Source organism: Centruroides sculpturatus, unplaced genomic scaffold (genome assembly GCF_000671375.1).
Source record: "Centruroides sculpturatus isolate CEXI.00-Female unplaced genomic scaffold, Cexi_2.0 scaffold936, whole genome shotgun sequence".
In the NCBI taxonomy this organism is placed as follows: domain Eukaryota; kingdom Metazoa; phylum Arthropoda; class Arachnida; order Scorpiones; family Buthidae; genus Centruroides; species Centruroides sculpturatus.
In genome coordinates, this window is record NW_019385217.1 from 178,943 (window position 1) to 200,664 (window position 21,722).

Genomic DNA, 21,722 nt, shown 5'->3' on the forward strand with positions numbered 1-21,722 from the left:
GATTACTTCGTGCTAGAGGAATATATATATATTAAATTTAATAATTTTCTTATGTTTAAAGCATGGAAACGTACCGAAGAAGGAAACAAATTCGAAAATTTATAACATAATTACTAAAATTATATTAAATAAAAGTAATTTATAACGTTAAATAATGAATAATTTAAATAATTTAGCTATATTTAACCATTGAACAAAGCAGAAATGAAAGAAAAATATAACAAGAGGCGGAGTAGACGTTATTCATTTTCAAAGTAAATCAAACCACCATTCTATATTTCGTAACTAAGGAAAAATATATAATTTTTTATTATAATTTAAAAGGATATCCGACCTAAAACTAGTGAAAAGACTTTTATTTGTACTTTTTCATAACTGCTTCCACTTGAATAGTGCTATTTACTTAGATGAATAGGTGCATTAAACGTATTTTTAAATGCAGATTTACGTCTTATAAAGAGCTTTTAAACAGATGAAAAGATATGGAAATTTAGGAATAAATTGATATTTTTAATAAATATTAACTTTACCACTTTATAAATATTTGTTCTAATTGAATTTATATAACAGTTATATTCTAATTTTATGAAATTTAATAGCTCATTATACTTACGTTTTTTTTTTTCCTTTTCTTTTTTCTCGCTTGTACTTTAGGATTTAACAATAAAATTTTCAACATATTCGTATCAAAAACTTCACCGTTAATGTGTGAATTTTCTAACATACTCCACCTGTTAACAATGATTCAAAAATATAGAAGAAAAGTACAAAAATGTGGAAATAAATAACAGTAATTTTGTTGATTGCTTTACTTCATAACGACGTCAATTCGTTACGCTAAAAGTAAAGCTAAAAATAAATAAAAAAAATGCGGTTAGAAGAGAGAAAAACATCAAAGGAAAAACCCACAACAACCCAACTGTATAAACGATAATGGAAAAGATATTGGTTAACGAAAGAAAGTAAATGAAAATGATAAAATTAATGACCACTCCATTATCTTTTCTAAAAATCCGAATCATTTATCGCCAAGAGAATAATCGATAATCGAGTAGAAAAAAGTACGAAAAATTTATTTATTGGTAAAAGATAATTAAAATTGATAATCTTCTTCAATAAATCAGTTTCTTTAATGGTCAAAACAAATCGAGTTACTACTTTTATTTTGATTTTATTTTATTTTATTTTATTTTTTCCCCATTCTGCCTCTTCCCCTTTGCTGTAGAAGAAATGGGAAAGTGGAAGATCTTTGAAGAGGGGTGGCAATGACCGCTATGGACAAGTCTTTATCCTCTGGGAGACAACTGGGAGGCCGTTATCGAATTCAACAGATCATTTGGGGACATAGGCCATTGAGGGATTCGGACAATTGATTCCGGACCGTCTTTGTAATGGCCCGCTTCCGTTTTTCTTTTTTTTTTTTCTGATGTCTCTAAATTGGTTGGTGTGATTGAAAACAGTTTATCACCATTTGCTGTTTGTTACTCTTATTCTCTAGAGTTTTAAACTGCTGCTAAATTTTTAGTGTAATTAAAAATGGTTCTTTATTGAAGTGATACTTTCTATTGAATAAATAGGCAACTTTAATGTGATATTTTACTTTCGAAATTTTATTTATTTATTTTTTTTACAAATTTGCTTCTTTTTCCTTTCAAGAATAAAACAATAAAACTACATCTCACTTCTTCATTTTATAACAAAGAAATCTTTTAAATTTCTTATTATTATTTCACTCGAATTCGCACTTCTTTTTTAACTTTCGCACCATTATTTTTAAATTTTAATTATATTTTTGATCTTTTAAAGAACAAAAATTAAATTTTTAATTATATTTCTGTATTATCATTTGTTTCTTCTGAAGAAAATGACATTGAAGTAAGGTTTACATTTTATATTTTCTCTCATTCATAAAAATAAAGCATGGAATAAAAAGGTAAAAAAAAAATAAAGAAAAATTACATATTTATTAAAAAACAAAATTATATTTATTTTATAAAATTAGAATTAATTCTTTTTCCGAAAAGAGAAACGTGGAAAAATTCTATTTTTTAAATAGGATCACAAAACAATCAAAAACTTTTTAACAATTTTTGTAGTTAGGAAAAAAAGAGCCTCAAGCAATAAGCAAAAGTGAAAAGAAGATGAATGATATAAATACAAAAAGCGAATCTTTTTAGATTTTCTTGTCTGCGTTCAACCATCTGCATGGTTGGATTTAAGTTTCTCAATGGAAAAGAGGCGACAATAATGCAAACTTAAACCCTTCTCAACGTTCGAAATTCCATTATGAACTTCTCAAACGTCTTTAATTAATACACACATACATCAAAATTAATTAAATTATCTTTATCTTTAATTATATAAAACTCTTTCCAATAATGATATCTTTTAGCTTAAAGGGTAAAAAAAATACATCATTTAAATTTACATCAATGGAAATTTAAAAAGGAGGGGAAAAAACACAAGAAAATTTTTCTTTGATAAAAATTCTTTTAAATTTAAAATAATATTCTTTACTTTAATGAGAAATTTAGGAATAAGACAAAAAATCATTTTAAAGTGACAAATAACAGGCTTTAAAAGTAGAAATAACTGTATAAAAATCTTGAGGAAAGAAGAAACGGTTCTTCTTCTACTCGTTGAGATCTAGGATTAGACAAAATCAATGAAAAAATAAAATAGTTTTCGATAAGTCTGTCCTGTTCCGCTTCCGTACTACTTCGATCGAAGTATTGGAAGAGAATAAAGAGGGGACAGGTAACTGAAGCGAAGCAATGGCAGATTACTTCGTGCTAGAGGAAGCTAGAAATTTTCACATCTTCTCTCCTTCTTTCACATCTTTCTTTGCCTAAAATGGCAACAACTTTACTTAATCTGTAGCTGAAAAGAGGACGTGGAGAGTTATTTTGTATTTTTATACACAATTTAAATTTTAGATCGCTCATTTAACGGCATGAGAAATTTGTTTAATTTTCTTTATCACCCTTCTTTTAACTGAAAAATTGGCCTTACTGCTGGTTGTTTCGTTTTCTTTTCGCTTCCTGAAAGTTATGCGTTATCCTTTCTCATTACAAATAACTTATATTAATATTTAACACCTGTTAATACTGCAATCGTATGGAAATTAATAGACAATAGCCTAAGTTATTAATAATTTTAATAATAATTTCATTATTCCATCAAAATATGTTCGTTAAGGTCAAAAATTATTGTTAAAATGCTATAAACTAATTTCAATTTTTTAAATTTAGCATTAGTAAACATTATTATGCTTTTTAGTGTAGTACATATTCAATAATTTAAATTTATTTAATGTTATTTTTTAAAAAAAATATATCATTCTACACCGTAAATAATATGTAAGTTCTATAAAATTAAATGAGTGTTATTTAAAAGATCGATGTTATCAGCAATTAAATTCACTATTTTAATTTTTATAACAAGTTATTGATCAAATTAAAATAAAATTTGATTAGTAAATTTCCTATATGATACAATACTTGAAATTATTAATTGTTGATCCTTTCTTTTAAAGTGGAACAGAAGATATTGAAATTATTCCCAAAGACTACAATCCTGACCTTCCACCAATCATTAATAGTAAGTTCAATAAACGAACATTTATTTAACGTGACATTGTCACAATAGCGGGCTGCAATTTTTCGTCACAATGCTCTCAATTTTTGTAGTGTCCTGCCCTGTGCATCATACTTTTCCTGTTAACAATGGAGTCATGCTAGGCATTTATGTAACACCGTTCATGAGAAAGTTAATCAGGACCTCCTATCCATAAATTTCCGTATTTGGTCTCGTCTTTCATTTAACTCCTGTCTGTGTGTCCGTCCTCGAGATTAAGGACGGACACACAGACAGACTGACGCCAGTGAGAATTTATAGTTCTATAATTTTGAAAATTTCAGCCCAACGAATATAATTGAACAAATAAATGTTATCTTTTAAGGAGGAGTAATATAATTAAGTACTTAATCGTAGGTCATAATTGTCTTAATTGTTTATATACATACACTGTGTTTTATGAATTTAATTAGTTTAATTTTTAATCTAAATTTTTACAATTTCAAATATATTTTGTTCATATTTTAAAAATGTATTAATATACTATATTTCCTATATTAACCATGGTAACATGGTTATGGCTTATTATGACAGATACAAATACATTTATTATATTAACAAATCGTTCATGCAGGGTGGCACGAAATCCTATCATCCTATAAAAAAATTAATCGTATGTTCCAGTTATTGTTTCCTTCAGATAAAAGAACCTGAAATATTGCTGATTCAATTAATTACACTATTGAATGACCGTATAATTGTTACTGTTGGATTTATGAGAGGGATACAACAAGGAAAACAACGGAAGGGGTGGTTTTTCTTTTTATTTATTTATGGAGGAGACTTTGGTATAAATCTCTGCTGATAGTATGCACTCACCCTTTTCATCGTTTTCCCTGTTGTTACCCTTTTATAAATCCAACAACTAACAGTTAACCTACACGTTCTACAATTTGCAGTTATTTGAATCAGCTATTTTTCATTTTTATCTGAAACAAATAACAAATGGAACATAAGATTAATTTTCTGTACGATTGACCGGACATTGTGTCACCATTTACACACACATAAATATTGTTATTAATTCGTTTCCCAAACTGGGGTCCGCAGATCAGTTCCGAAGGCTCCACAAACGTTCAAGTGTCTAATAATTTGTATTTATTTATGTTTTAAATAAGTCTTTACAGAACATTTATTTGATTTACAGTCAGCATGTGTACAGGTCGCCTCCCTCTTAGCATGCGTTCAATCTGCACCATTTGATTCGTGTCTATACGTATTCGTGTTTGAATCGTTTATACCACGGGTCGGTAACCTGCCACTTCGGAACTGTACCCAAGTATTTGATAATGTTCATACAGCTTCCAACGTCTCTCTCGCTCTCTCTCTATTCACAATGTCTCACTCATATAATAGGTAAATATTTCATAAATTTTTGAATCTTAACGACGTGTTTATTACAGGATATCCCTGCTATTTAAGCTACAAATAAACAATGTAGTACAATACGTATTTACGCATGACGCCGAAAAATGGATTGGATACAAATTTTGTATCCAGAGGTAAAAATTTTGAGAAGGTAAATTATCCAAGTGGCAACTGAGATTGAAGCTGGGAACATACAGGATGCAGTTTAGCATTGGTGAAAAGTGGAGATTCACGAGATAAACTCAGAGAGAACGGGATTACGTAGGCATACATCATACATAATTTTGTACAGCTCATCTCATAAAGCTCTTCAGGTTAGAGGAAGATGTTGGTTTTTCACAATTCTTATAGTTTGGAGGTATTAAGCACGACAAGAACCAAAATTGTATTGAAAGATCGTCAAATTATCTGGAATCGTAGGGACAAAAATCTGAGCGACAATGTTTTCATGAAAATTTAAAATATTTTTACACTGTATTAATTTGAAATTATATAAGAAACTATAAAAGTTAATTAGGAACCGGCTAGAATTGATCTAATAACAGATAAATATCTATTTATAACCAAATATCAAACTCATCCTTTTTTAAACACTCAATTAAACCTCAAACACCTTCTATCGCTGAGAAATGTTTATTAAATAGAGTTTCGTTTCAACATAATAGAGTTACACCCGAAGAGGATCTATTCTATTAGGTTGAAGACGTTAGTGTTTCGTTTAATAAACATTTTTCAGTGATAGGTGTTTGATGTTTCAGTAAGTATCTATTTTAATCTATAATTGAAACAAGCAAACGTAGCAACGGGTTGCGTAACTTTCCCGGCAAGAACTATTAAAACTGCAACCATCGCGTGAAGATAAGTTTGAGCTCATTGAAGGAGTTTTCTAATTTGTTGAACGATAATTTGTTTTCCAGTAAAAGCCAATTACCTGTGTTTACTTACCTTACTTTCTTTTCTACTATTTAATTATATTCAAATAATTACTTTACATTTACTTTATTGGACAAAAATATTTATATATAATTTCCTTTTCCTTAGAATATCTATCGGCTGTATAAAATCAGCTAATTTCGTGACAGAGTGATTATTTTCGAACCGTTACACCCCATCAGATTACCCTGAACATACAGAACTCGGGCACGATGTAAACAAAGCTACGTGCAAACGAAGAACTATGTTATTGATGATAGAAGTTGATAGTAATTACTCATATTTTTACCATAAAAATATAATTACATCAAGAAATATAAAATACACAAAAGAATTAGGACGCTTAGTATATAAATAACTTCGTTGGCCAATCAAATATTGCCTACTTTTCGACCGATAATCATACAAAACAATTTTAGCCAATCTCAAAACAAATTATACAATCGTTGGATAAGTTTTGTGTTTGTCTTATTTGTCAGTTATGAGGTTATGCACGCGACCTCCAGCAGATGGCGTTTTTTAACGACATTCGCTGCAAGTCGCGTGCTTTTTCGCTTTGTTAAATTAGTGCTTTTTCTTGCAGAAAGATCACTAATTTTCTACGTAGAAAAAGCATTAATTCCAAAAATTTCCAGGCCTGTGTGTTTATGAATTACCATTGATAAATATAACATTATAATATTAATAAAATAAAAATTAATACAAAATACTGTATTAATTATAATTATTAAATTTAACAAGAGATGGAGCCTAACACCCGCCTCTAGTGACAAATAACTTAGTATTTAATTAATAATAGTAGCAGAAACACAGCCCGATATAATCCGGCTATCGTTCGGCTTTATTTTTATAAGATTTTTAATAAATAAAATATTAAATTGTAATGTTTTTATAAGCTTGAACTTTTTAAAAATAGAAAATCAATTTTTTTTTTCCAGATTTACCAGCATCTGTTTACGTTTCGTGCCAAATACTGGGAATCGATAAAATAAACGAAGCGACTATGGCGAGTTTTATATTAAATTTTATATTATTGATTATAACTTAAAATACGATATATTTTAAATTTTATAATAATTTTATATTATTACTTAATCTAATTTTTAAACAAATTATCTTACAATTGCATGTGAAACAACAGGCAATGTAATTTCTCTAATTTTATAAAAATAAAAACAAATACTTCAGTATTGTAGAACGTAATATTAACTAAATAACTGCTTAATAAAAGAACTACATTATAGACATTTTTTATAAATTGAACATGAATTATTTTCACATCGTCACAATTTCGGTCATAGTACAGTAGACCCCCCTATAATACTGTAGATAATTCCGTGTTATATGAATTCCATGTTGTACGAGTCACTTAGAGTTTACAAATATGTGCCGGGCTGTGAACGGCTCACGTATGTGTAAAATCTAAGTGACTCATACAACATGGAATTCATATAACACAGAATTATCTACAGTGTTATAGAGGGGTCTACTGTATATTATTATTATTATTATTATTTTAAAAATCACGTAACTTCCGGTCCAGACCGAAAGTAGTACATAGGCTGCATAATCGAGGGGCCTCCGACCCTAAGCTCTCCATATCTGGTATCGATTTTCATCTAACTCAGTTTTTGACATTAACGACTACAGATAAATGCGCTGAGAGACACCAACCATAGAGCATTCAGGGATTTATATACAGCTAAATATTACAGTCTATATAATATCTAGAATAACAAAATTATATGAGTATCGATTTCTCAGAGTTTTTCACAATTTTCGATATTTTAAAGAAAAACAAAAGCTGTGTCAAATTGTTTATATCGGAATTAATATATAATCTTCCGCATATTACTTTTTCTTTGATAATTTTAAGTTTTATGTAACTTGTAAATTGAGAAGATATGGAGGGTTATTAAAACTTGCTTACAATAAATCATTTTTAAACATTTTTTTAGGATTTTCACTTGATTTTGGCAATAGTAGCTGTTTGGAAAGATGGGAGACTGAACTTAAAGCACTTAGTTTCCGAATATCCAATAGTCTTTCCTACTAAAAAAGCAAGTAAAATTTGGCTACCAAAATTTGGATATCCTAATGCCAAAACCATGGAAAAATTTTATGATTCTGCAGATATATTTAACTTAAAAATTCTTCCAGACGAATCGCTGTTTGCAAGTATCAGGTATTTAAATAATTGAAGATTTATATGAAAATTTGATATTTTTACAATAATTTCTCTCGTCTAATTTACTTAATTTTGATGTAGTAAAATATATTTTCAGGATAAATTTTTTAGTGGACTGTCCAATGGAATTGCATGATTACCCGCTAGACATACAAATTTGTCAATTTTTAATTACATTGGGTAAGTCATTTATTATTACTTTCGAACGATCAAAAAAATGAATTATTGAATAATTAAATATAGAGTACAATACTTCTGAATCTATTAAAATTTGTAATAATTCGAATTTATAGTAATTAGAATAAATGCTGTACGAATAAATTAAATTAAAATTATTGCTTTTTTCGGATTGGTATGACTTGTAATGCAGTTAATTTAGGCTTGTTGAGCGACGTTTAGCGCTGAAAAATCACTTTGTAACACGTGGTAAGGTAATGTAGCATGTGGGAGATCGCTTTTCAATAGATAATTAGGTAATGTAACATGTGGGAAATCACTTTGAAACACGTGGTTTCCAGGTTTTCCTCTATTTTTGTCCGTCAATTCAATCTAACGCGAATTATTAAAAACAATAGGATGATGTTTTTGTGTGTGGTTTCGTCATCTAAACAAATAAATATAATTTACAAATGGCAGAAAATTATTTTTATAAAATTCATGTCGTTTTTACATCTAAAAATGCACATTATTCATTATTTTATTCTTGATTTCAAAACAAACGGATTTCCATAATTTTCAAAATATTTCAATTTATACTTTAGCTGTAGACAGAGAAAAAGATGTCATTCTGAAATGGATGGGAGAATCAAATAGTCCTTACAAATATCTTGGAAAAAGCATACACATCCGAAACATGAATTTATTAACATACGAGATGAATGAAGTTAAAGCTAAAAGGGTTACGGATGTATGGATTACCGGTAAGCATGCAGTACTTATTTTTTTTGGAACAATATTGTATATCATCAATACCTTGTATTCTGGAAAATATATCAAAATTATTTGTTAATTTTGCGGGCATTAAGGTACCTTTTTCAATAAAAACCGTGGGTTTGCGATAACGCACACAATGGAGGTGGCTGGGTTTTATATAAATTCTCCCAAGACAAAATAAAAATATAGAACAGTTAACAATAAAATTTATTCAATTTCTCATAAAATAATATTAAATTTCACGAAATACTGTATTTTATCTTAACTGTTATGCACTTTTTTCGAATAAAGCAGAAACTATTAGCCTGAGCTGGAAGAGTATGTCAGATGAAAGAGAAGAAATGACATGTGATTAATGTGAGTAATAAAATTTGTAAAAAATATAAAACCGTAAAATTATGTATAATAAAGATTGTATAAAAAACGTTTTAGAAATGAAAGAAACAAAACAGCTGAAAGACATCAGATCCATCATGTTTCTTTCCATCCCTTTCATCTGACATAGATCAGGCTGACTCACGTATACTCTTTCGCTGCACAGACTATAGTAACGTTTATCAGCCTACTGACAATACACATGCTGAAAAATTAGCAATCTTCAGATTAAAAATTAGATGCATAAAGCAAAATTTAATGTTTTAGCGCTGTTCAGGAAAGCATTACTACCATCACGAATATTAACTGTACACATCCGGAGTTACGAGGCTAATATGTACAGTATTTACTTTTAGATTATTTTAACTGAAAATTTTCTTTGCTAAACTCGTAATTACGTATGTTTCAGGAAATGTTACTGTATTAATCGCCGAATTTAAGTTTATGCGACGTCTGACCGGTAACCTGATGAATGTCTACATTCCTAGTACACTAGTGGTCATGCTGTCATGGCTCTCATTTTGGATCGACGTCCACGCAACACCCGCACGCATCACTTTGGGTGTGACTTCAATCCTGACTTTAGTTACACATTTGGTCCAGTCTAGAAATTTCGTGCCTCCTGTGGATTATTTAAAGGCTCTGGATATTTGGTTTATATTCTGCATCGTTCTGATATTTTTATCCTTACTGGAATTTTCTTTAGCTTATAATTTCGTTATAAAGAAGCAAAAGGTATGTCAAATTAATTACTTTCACCTCTTTAAAACATATTCTACTATATTTTTATCTACACATTTCTGTGAGCATTTAGTGAAACGGTCTTGCATCGTACTTTGCATTAATAACTAGGAGAGAGCTTGTTGTGGATGCTGTCATAATGGAAATCCTAGAAATGAGATCATTCTCATCTTACTGACTCACGGATGCAACTAAAAATGCCAAAGTAGGAGTCCACGTTAATGGGTCTACCGTTAAACATATTCGTAATACAACAAGCTTTCATATAAAAAAAATGCTGCGATGATTGCACGAAATAAAATATAGCAAAATGGGCTGCAAGAATTAGATGACTGCAGATGATGCTTATTTCGAAGCTGGACTTTTATAAATACATCAATGGATGCAGTAGGTGACGAAATCAAAGTCCAGTATCCACTCGGCCACTGGTGTGCACTAGTGGAAATGAAGCAGGACCAAAATAACTAAAATCGCGAGTAAAAGATCTCAATGGCATCTTTGAGTAATTTAATATTGTTAATTAGTTATGTTTTCCATATTGTTCTTAGACTTGCCAAAATACTTCAGCCGTTTCTTTAGAGGACTTTCAGTTTAATAGATTTTGAACTTTAATAAGTTCTATGAAATAATTTTTTAAAAATATTTTATATGAATTATTTTCATAACACTAGAAAATCAAAATACTAAATTAAATAATCTATATCTTTTCTATTCTCTGTTAGGTGAAAGAAACTCCAAATAGTGAATTGCATCCAAATTTAGATGGTGAATTAGAACCAAATTCAACTCCAAATTGTGAACCTCGTCCAAATTCAGAAGAAGAGAAAGAACCTTCACTGCTGAAAATATGGCTATCTTACTTTAAAAACAAAATTCATACACTAATCGAAGCGAACGATTTAAATATTTACGATAAAATCTCAAGATATATATTCCCCCTCGTATTTATTAACTTTGCTAGCTTTTATTGGATATATTATTTGACGAACAGAGATTTATAATACGAAAAAAAACAAGAAAATTATAAATAATTGAATTTTTACGACTTTCTAATTGAGAAAAATCGCTGCACATATTTACAATAATTTATTCAAAACTGGATAATCAAAATGTATTTGTGAAACTAATATTGTAGTGAACACTATTTTTAACATTTTAAATAATCCTGGTGTTTAATGCTGTTGTTGTAGTTCAGGAACTGCTTCAAAAATGTATGATTTTTACACTTTAAAAATGATTTTACTTGTTTACAGAAAATTAGAAAAGCTACTCGGTGTGGACCGAGAAGAAAAGAAACAAAGGAGTAAGCCTAGAAGTTTGACAATTGCGTTTGGAACGTCGAGCATGATTCCATTGACGTTCCAAACGCCAGGAAGACGGCGCTGAACCTCTGACGTACACATTCTCGCGATTGAAACGTCGGCCGCAACCTCTCTAAAGATAAACATTACATTTTTAAGCATATTAATTAAAAATTTGGTTCCTGCTTGCTCTTGTAACTCTGATAGACAGCCTTCGAAGCCACTAGACAGTTTTTTATTACTAAATTTTTGTTGCGGACAGACATACATTCAAAAATACAAATACTGTATAATGTAAGTAAAACTCAAATCGTTAGCCAAACATAAGTCTAAATTGCCTGATATTTATCATCCACCTTGAAATCCAAAACTTCAGGAATCAAATGTATTTGAATACAGCAAAACCAGTCCAAAACGGAAACCTGCCTAAACGGGATTAATATTACATACCATGCTATACCGGTTTACGCATATTTTATTGTATTCGGTTTCTATTTATTAATCTTTGCGCGTTTAGATAAAACTTCGGATATTTTATTAATTAAAAATTTATTTTAAATTAATATAAGTATCAATATACAAACTGGTGAAGTAATTTAGGCTGTTTTGCTTAACACAACAAATGAACAGAAATGAGGTAGATTGCTTATCTTCTTCTTCTTCTCTCTTCCTCGCGGTTTATATGGGTAGATTGCTTATTTTCTTCTTCTCTCTTCCTCGCGGTTTATATGGGTAGATTGCTTATTTTCTTCTTCTCTCTTCCTCGCGGTTTATATGGGTAGATTGCTTATTTTCTTCTTCTTCTCTCTTCCTCGCGGTTTATATGGGTAAATTGCTTATCTTCATCTTTTTCTCTCTTCCTCACGGTTTATATGGGTAGATTGCTTATCTTCTTCTTCTTCTCTCTTCCTCACGGTTTATATGGGTAGATTGTTTATCTTCTTCTTCTTCTCTCTTCCTCACGGTTTATATGGGTAAATTGCTTATCTTCTTCTTCTCTCTTCCTCACGGTTTATATGGGTAGATTGCTTATCTTCTTTTCTCTTCCTCGCGGTTTATATGGCTAGATTGCTTATCTTTTCCCTGCAACATTTAAAACTGCGTGTGTAACGCCATCTGTTATGATATTTTATTAAAAGGCTTAATTTTGAGGCTAGGGATGAGGCTTATTAAAAAATTGCAAGTGCTAATAACGAGTTAAAACACACGACACCGTCTATCTACAAAAAATATTAAAGTATTTAATACAGTTTGTATTTACCTACATATCATAAAACAGAACAGTAATTTAATACTGATGTCCTCAATATCAATACATATTGTTTTATCAGAGACAGTGTACGTAGAATATATAATTAGAATACGGGCATATACAGTATATTATTTATCTTTTCGGCTGTAAATATTTCATTTTAATTGAATTCCAAATAGTAAATATATTGAACTGGACACTTTAAATGCCAGGTAAAAATTACGACAAAACATAAACGTCGATTAATTAATTATTAATTCATCAAAAAACGAAGTGGGCAAATGAACGACAAAGAAAAATGAAATTTGTTACGAACGGAAGAGTGGTCGCAGGTCGGTTTAGGCAGTATTCGAATATCAAGTTAAGAAGGCGATTTGCTAGCCACTTTAAGGGGTGGGAAATGTTTTATGTTCTTGCATTTATGATCTAAGAGACTGATAAAAATCGATATCGGGATTTGTCTGCTTTTAGTTATCGAGTAAGTGTAATTTTTCGAACATTTTTGCTTTTTTTTCGATACCACCGTCATTTAGAGTGTCCTCTATTTAAAGACAAATACTGTATTAGAAGAAATCCTCGTTACTTCGAAATTCAAGGAACGAAATAATCGCAACTTCGAATTATCCGAGATTTACATACGCCAAATTCCACGTAATTGATGTAATTTATTAAGGAAACGAGGACTTCTTGTCCTTTTCCGGTTGTGGTAACATAACACGGGGAACTATGCCAAGAAACTTTTGTAAAAAGGTGAGAAGCAACATAAGTTATGGCGAATGGAGGAGAACAAAAAAGCGTGTTGTAAACTCTTCTGTTTAAGCCGAGAGAGTTATGCAACTCGTTCCTGGATTTATCAAAACAAACAAGAATTGTATTATTGCACTGGGAAAAAAGAGCATTAAAATCTGCTTTGTAACTCTCCGAAAAGTGTAAATTTTAACCAATAGAAACAAGAATTTTCACTCAATGAAAATAAACGGTTTATATAATTAAATGTGATTTAGATTGGTTTATTTGGTTACGGCAACGCAACAAATGGGCGATCTGCAGAGAGGTCTTTTAGGGAAACTGGCTCATACTTAGGTTTTACAATCGTAAATAAAACCCGGAAAACTCCACGTGGTCAGCCGTTGGCCCTGAACAAACGGGCTAGCCACGTGATACCTCAAGATTTTTACAGTAGGGTCGGACTTAATGACCATCATTAAGTCCGACCCTACTGTATTAAGTCGCTAAAACCACTAGATACTAAGAGTTGTCGTGGTTCTACCCTCACCTAAATTGACTGGTCAAGTTGGGTTTTCCGGTTTTTCTTTACTATATAACAACCTAAACACAGTGGCAAATTTAGTAAGAGTCCAAAACCCTTAGGAGCATTTTTTCTTAATTTCAATCTAGGGGAATTTGTGTTGTTAATTGGCCACAATGTAGAAAGTTTTAAAACCATATCTCAATATCATTCATTCCTGATATTGATCAGTTACCCAAAAGTGGCACATTACTGGTAACATTTTCTACTTTTTCAATATGTGCAACACTTTAGACTTGGCTAATCGCATTCAAATTTCGCAAGTAAACTCTTTGTAACGATGTACAGTACGAACAAGTTCGAAAAATTAAATGGCGGTGGTTAAATGGTTGCCTTACTCAGCTGTTTGTAGCGCCATCTATTAGTTCAGAGTGCGTTTAATTAAAACACAACTGTCGATGGTGTCACAAATGTTCCTTTGTGATTGCCTCCAAACTGGCTAGCGATTGTACGAATAATGGATGGCTCGAAGTGCGCCCAAAATATAATGGGAAAAAATGTGAACGTTGCTGTTTTTTTTTAAGTTTTTGCAACTTAGACACAATAAACAATTTAATTTTCCTTTGAATCTGTGTTAAGACTGTATTGCTCATCAGGAATAGTGTGGATTCACTCCCTGCCTCCAATTTCTCATAGAAAGTCTTTCCGGAAGGAATTCCTCGTTGGCATAACGCTCATGTGCTGTGTTGCCTTGTCTAATCGATATTTTTGAAGTTTGTTTATATAGAATTTAGGTTTTAAAACAGATGTCGCCACTTGTTTATATATTTTCTATTTTCCCTATTATTTCTATAAAATGACAACGTATCTAGGGGAGGGTCAGGGCTGTTTGGTTCCCTCTCCCCTGTATGTACAAGTAAATAAATTTCTAGAAGCAGAAAAAAGGATACGCCGTTTTTAAATTTAAAGATATGTATAAAGATTAGACGTGAAGAGAACTTGGAAAATTCCACGTGCCCAACTCGTTGGTGATTGATCACAGGTTTGTTTACCCAATTTGAGGCTTACACCTGTGCCCTTTGTCAAAAATTTCTGAAATTTTGTAAGAATGTTTGTATATTAAGAGAACGATATTATTAAATTGTGGTGGTTAAAAGTCTAGGATTGGGGAGATAAAGGGGGGGTCGTCTGTCATATCTCGAGAAGGGTCAGACTTGATGATTTTACTCGCTATTAGCATTGGCATTTTTTTTTTATAAAACCCATCCCTCCTCTGAAATTTTCGTCATTTTTTAAAAAATTAATATAAAAGTTTTTAAAATCTCTGAACAGATGGAGCTACACACAGTTTTAACCTTTTTTATATAGAATTTAGGTTTTAAAACAGATGTCGCCACTTGTTCATATATTTTCTATTTTCCCTATTATTTCTATAAAATGACAACGTATCTAGGGGAGGGTCAGGGCTGCCAGAAAAGTTACGCAACTCTCTGCTAGATTTTTAAAAATTAAGTTATAAATTGATTTGATAGAATTACTTAGTATTTAGAACAAGGCCTCAAAACCAGGTTGCGCTTGGACCCACCAAGTGACTGATCTGCCCCCCGGAGAGGCATCTCCTCCTTGGCATTTCGCCATACGTTGCACTGCCAAATCCCATTATATCAAACCATACCTTCCTTTGTGCCGTTCCTAAATGCGCCATTTTCAAAAAAATCAAATTTTCTATAAATTATTACCACATTTTCACATGATTTAACTACAAAAATCAAACTGCATCAGTTTGATTTTTGTATCCATGTCGCGTGTTTAACAATCAATATGCCAGACTTTAGTATTCTGCGTTATTGTAGTTGAAGTAATCCTAATCGATACAGTCCAGAAAGATATTTAGCAGTTCAAATACAACCAGAACTGTTATGGTGACATCTCAGGACATGCGAAAGACATTAAAATTAGTATCAAGACTTCACCACTGCAAGCTGCGTTATTACTCAGGTTTGCGGGGACATTTAAAGTGTGGTTTACGGAAAACCATATTTGTTGTTTACAGCGCCAAAAACGGCATAGCGGTGAGATTTATTATTATTTTTAAAAAAATCCATTTCAAATTTACTTTATGAAAATATTTGCCTTATTATTAAAAAGCTAACGAGCAATTATTTATTGTGACATCGTCACAATGCCAGGCTGCAATTTTTTTTATCACATTGTTAATTCATTTAATTTAAAATATATGCTCTCCACCTGAAATTAGTAGTGGCTTGACCCTGTACATCATACTTTTTTTAATAATAGAATCGTGCCGGTTATTATCTAATACTTTTTGGGAAAATTTTAAATTGAAATAACGTAACTTTCGGTTGCGTCGAAAGTTCATACACAGTTAATCTGGGTTTCTTGCCTCCAGTATTTCCGTATGTTCTCAGCCTTTATCTATCTAACTCCGTTCTCGAGATTAAGGAAATACGGACGGAAGAGCAGACGGACGACAGTGGGAATTTATAAGTGTACAATTTTTCAAAAATTGCAGCCCAATTATTACTTTAAATTAAATCAAAATTGCACGTACTCGTTAAAGCACGTGGTAAGTGGAATTGGAGTCTCCCTGGAAGTACTGTATATAGAAAGATCCCAGAAGTTCACAGGAACTATTGATATCAATTATAGAAAAGTAATAACATTTTATTAAGAAGTAATAAAATAATTTAATGACTGCACTAAGTATTATCTTTATCCTTATCTTACACATTGATTTTTGTTTCTTTTAGCCTAAATATAATATTGGCGTAACGCACAGAACATCTCGATTAGTATTTACTTAATAGAACAGTTTTATTTTTAATGCATAAACTTCATAAAAACGTATGTATCTCCGAACGCAACGTTTTACGTCAAGGTTACATAAGGATAAATTGATGAAAAATCGATACAACAGTTTAACAAAACAACATATGGAAAACGTCTCGTGTTACTTTCGAAACATCCTTGACACAACGTCATAATCACGTGTTTATGTTTCGAAATTTCAACAAACATTTGCATATCGATGAGGCATCACAGCTCATATCTTCTTTATCATGAAGTGTTAACACGTTTCGTGGCATCATTAACAGTAATTGATCAGAAGTATCAGAAATCTTTTGCAGTTTATTCCCCTGCTTTCCGTTTTAAATCTTTGTTCATCCCCTAATAAATTTATTGATTACTGTCTATTATTTGTAAACGTAACATTTATGGTACAACATGCAAACTGTATATTACTGCACATAACACAGCTGTTTGTTCACAATCATACTATACGAAAATATTTCGTTTGCACTTGTGTGCGAATATTTATTAAATACCAAATAAATAATAATGTATATACAGTATATTATTAACATGATAACTCAACTGATCATTATACAATTGTCTGCTTCAGGTAGTAATAGCATTTTAAAATCGCTCAGTATTCGAGATAGGAAATTTCGAAAAATATTATCAAAATAACTTTCTGTAATTGTTAAATCATTAGTATCAGTAAATAAATTTGTTGTGTTCGATTGTTTCGTTTATGTTATTAGGATTAAACTGTAATAATTTTTACATTGTATTCTTCTGTCCTGTACTGTACAGATTAAACACAATACCCAGATACTATAGATTAAATAACGCATTTTTAGATTCAGGACACCTTGAAACGTCGAAAAACGCAAAAAGTCGGGTTATTTTTCTATATATATATATATCTGGAGGAAGGCCACGATTTTGTTAACCCTTTTAGAAGCTTAATAACTCTTGCGCTTTTTGTCGAAAATTTCAAAAATTTTGCAGAAAGGTTTGTTTATTACTATTAGAAGGATTGATGCTCTAAAATATTGGTGAGTAAAGGTCCAGGAGGTGGGGAGATAAAGGAGTCGTGTGTATCTCCAGGAGGGTAGGACTTAATTAATGGAAATGCATTTCGGGTCTTAATGAGACTTCTTCATATTTTTAAATAAAACAAATAAATATTAATAGAAGTAAAATTAGATTTAATAACTTTTCTCCAAAAAGGTTGAAATTAAAAGCTCTTAATTAAAACCATTATAAAACTCTACAAATTACGCTGTGTGAGATCAACATAAATTGGTAAAAAATGCAACACAATGTATTATAACCAGTTGAGGGGTTTGGATTGGATCTCCAGTGGGCTGTACCTGTTATGAAGTGGTTGCCAGATCTCACTAATAGTTATAAAATGCACTTAAACAATGGTCTATTCATTTATTTTAATAATTTATTATCAAGTGAGATCTCGCAACCTTCTCCATTACAGTGTATGGCCACAGATGAATGTTTTATAGCACATAAATGTCCTCTTACTCTGATTTTTAGGACTCTTCCAGTTTTGATAATAATTATTACGCTAAAATCATGGCTACAGACAGTGGCGTGTACAAATTTTAGTCGTAAAATTCGTCGCGTGAGGCACAAAGCAGAATCAACACGTGAAAAACCTCACTACCGGTTAAAGCTATAACTCAAAGAAAAGTTTCGATTTGTTAATTTACTATTTTGGTCAAAATTTACACCTAAATTTTCCGATTATTTCTCATATTAAATTCATAATAATTTTACACAGTTATATTATATAAAAACAGTAGATCTTGTGTGTCAAATTTGCAGGATTCCTATACTTTCCTCTGTTTTATACCAAGCCAAGAAGGTAAAACTATAACTGAATTTACATTAATTTATTCATAATAATTTAATGTGTTGTAGTTCAATTAATGTAAGAGATAAAAAAGTTAATAGTTTTGAAAGCAACCCGACACCGAGCATTTTGTATTTAACATTGCGTGTTTATAATAATCAATACATCAAACATTAGTAAGCTACTGCTCATTGAATTTCAAGTTTTAAAACCTAACTGTTGTCCTGGAACTAGCATCAAACAGATATTAGTATTAAAGCATTAGAATAGGTATTACGTATTACTGCTTTCGTTCTTTCGTCGAGGAGTAATGTTTATTTATGTTAACACTTTTGTTTCTCTGTTAATTACATGCGTAAGGTAAGCTATACATTCACTTTATATTTCATTTACATAAAACTTAAGTTATATATTTAACTTACATTTAGAGACTAACCGAATTATACAATATTATTGCTTATAATTCATAAATTTTAAAGTAAATATAACGTTTATCTATATATTTGTGATCACCACAATGCCGGGCTGCACGTTTTAATCATATTTTTAATTTAATTCATTTAAAACATATGCTATTCACCTCAAATTAGTAGTGTTTTGGCCCTGTACATCATACTTTTGGGATCCGGTCTAGACCGGAAGTTTATATATAATTAATCGGGGCCTCCGGCCCACATCCTTCCATAACTGTTGTCCAATGTCACATATCTAAATCCGTTCTCGAGATAAAGGACAGACATCCGGACGCCAGTGGGAAATTATAGATGTGCAATTTCAAAAGCGCAGCATAAAATATTATTGTTAATTGGGTAAAATAACCTAAAATTGGCATAGTACTTTTCATATAAGAGGTACACTTATTTCTGAGCATGATCTAATCTCTTATTATGGGAATATACTCTTATACGAATAGATGGGGCAGAATTGGCACTATAGTCCCCAATACTACTATTACTACTACTACTAAACACTCACTAATTTTATAAGAAACTTTATATTATTAGAAACTATTTGGGGGGTGATTTTTATGTTAATAATGGTTACCACAGACATTTCACTGAACAGCTGTATAAACCAGAACAAGCTGGCATAACATAAGAGCACGAACATATATTTCAGATATGCTCATATAAAGAAAGCGGGTCATGTATTTAAAAAACACGAAGACAAGCGATTTTCTCGTATAAGAGCATGCATACACTTATATGTGAAAACTTCCTTCCTGAGCTGCAATTTTCATAATTTGCGGTCCTATAAATTCTTACTGGCATCAGTCCGATTGTCTTTTTTTCCTTAATCTCTCAAGAACGGAGTCAGTTAGATGATCAGCACTTTCGCTGACAGAAAAGTATGATGTACAGGTGCAAGCTCCTACTAATTTGAGGTGGAGAGCATATATTTCAAATGATAAAATTATTACATTCTCACCAATTCGGTAGGGAGAATGGCCAGATTTTTATTTTTAAGTCAATTTTTATCAATTTTCCAGTTATTGAATTAAATTAACATCTTACGTGAAACGCCTTCTACAATATTATTTATTTCCAACGTTTCTATGTAATTACTGATCAATTTTGCATTATGACTGTAAATAATTCATAAAAATAAAGGAGCCTAGAGCGTTAATCGATACTTATCAAATTATCATCCTCTAGTAAACGATTAGATTATATATATTAATATAAACAATTTAATAAATAATAGTATTTTTAAACTTATAAAATATAAAATTTATTGGATAATTTTTTGATCGAATATAGGACATTCTCCTAAATAATTCACGTCAACAATTACATTTATAAATTTAGTATTTAATAGTTAATTAGGCCGCAATTTAAAAGAATTGTAGACCTACAAATACACGAAAATCAAGACTGGATATAGAAGGCTTAGAGAGGGGAAACTCGACTAACTATAGGGCCTATAAGAACTTCCGTTGTAAACCAGAAGTCGCGCGAATTCAATTCAAATTTTCTTTTTTATCTTACTATACACAACGATATATTTGGTATAAAATTGATCCTTGCGATAAAATGAGATTAATAATATGTCACTACACCCTCTGAGGTATACAATATTCACGTGATCTCACATTCTCTGTCATAAAAGTCATGTGAATAATTAAATAATTGTAGAGGAACAGCAATCGCACTTTTAGATTCTGCTTCAAAAGTTATATTTATTTTAAAATTAGAATAAGATTAGAACTGCAGCCTTGCACTGTGATAATGTCACTATAAGAGTTTTCTCTTTTTAAGTGCAAAAGAAGATACCGAAATCTTTCCTGTTGATTACAGCCCTGACGTTCCACCAATGGTTGGCAGTGAGTTAGACCAAGAATTTCATGTCTAGATATTATAAATTAATTTAAAAAATATATATATAATTATTGTAAATTAACAATAATTTATATGGGTAAATTGCTTNATTGAATTAATATATTTAATAAATTTAAAGATACTTCATATTATTATTATAAACTTTTCTTAGATATATTAAAACTGGTTCAGATTATTATATGATAATTTCTATTAATTTTATTTATTGAAACATTTAAAATTTATTAATACATTTATGAAATTTAAAAACTTTTAAACAATTTTATTTTAAATCAAATTCTTTTGGAGAATGTAGAAATTACCCATGCCAACAGAGACATTACTTGTATTTATAAGATTTATAAAATAACACACATATTTATTATTACAATAAAAATTGCCAGGAAGATTATTTTTTTAAATGATTATTATTATTCAATATTAAAATATATACGTAATTTTATCCCTCGTCCTCCCTTCACCGAGGACCTTTCTTACTTTATCCATGGAAACTGATGAGGAACGACAATGGCAAATGGAATACCACCCATAAAAATCATGTCCTGAATCGATCCCAGATCCTTCTGAGCGTAGACTTAAGACTTAATACTTAATGCATTACATTATTTAGAATTAAACCATTTTTTCCTACAGATTTACCTGCATCTGTTTACGTTTCGTGTCAAATACTGGGAATTGATAAAATAAACGAAGCAACTATGGTAAGTCAAAAGGTTATTAATTAAAATA

At 30.7% G+C, this 21,722-nt stretch overlaps 1 protein-coding gene across 1 annotated transcript in view; it reads left to right on the forward strand.

Annotated features, from left to right (window-relative positions):
• Window positions 1–9,558, forward strand: part of LOC111636302 (gamma-aminobutyric acid receptor subunit theta-like) — a 16,392-nt gene extending 6,834 nt beyond the window's left edge. Inside the window, exons 3-5 of the mRNA XM_023381519.1 lie at window positions 7,896–8,115; window positions 8,887–9,045; window positions 9,491–9,558. Of these exons, the coding sequence (XP_023237287.1) occupies window positions 7,896–8,115; window positions 8,887–9,045; window positions 9,491–9,558 (447 nt within the window). The remainder of the gene's footprint in view (window positions 1–7,895; window positions 8,116–8,886; window positions 9,046–9,490) is intronic.
• The last annotated feature ends 12,164 nt before the right edge of the window (window positions 9,559–21,722 follow it).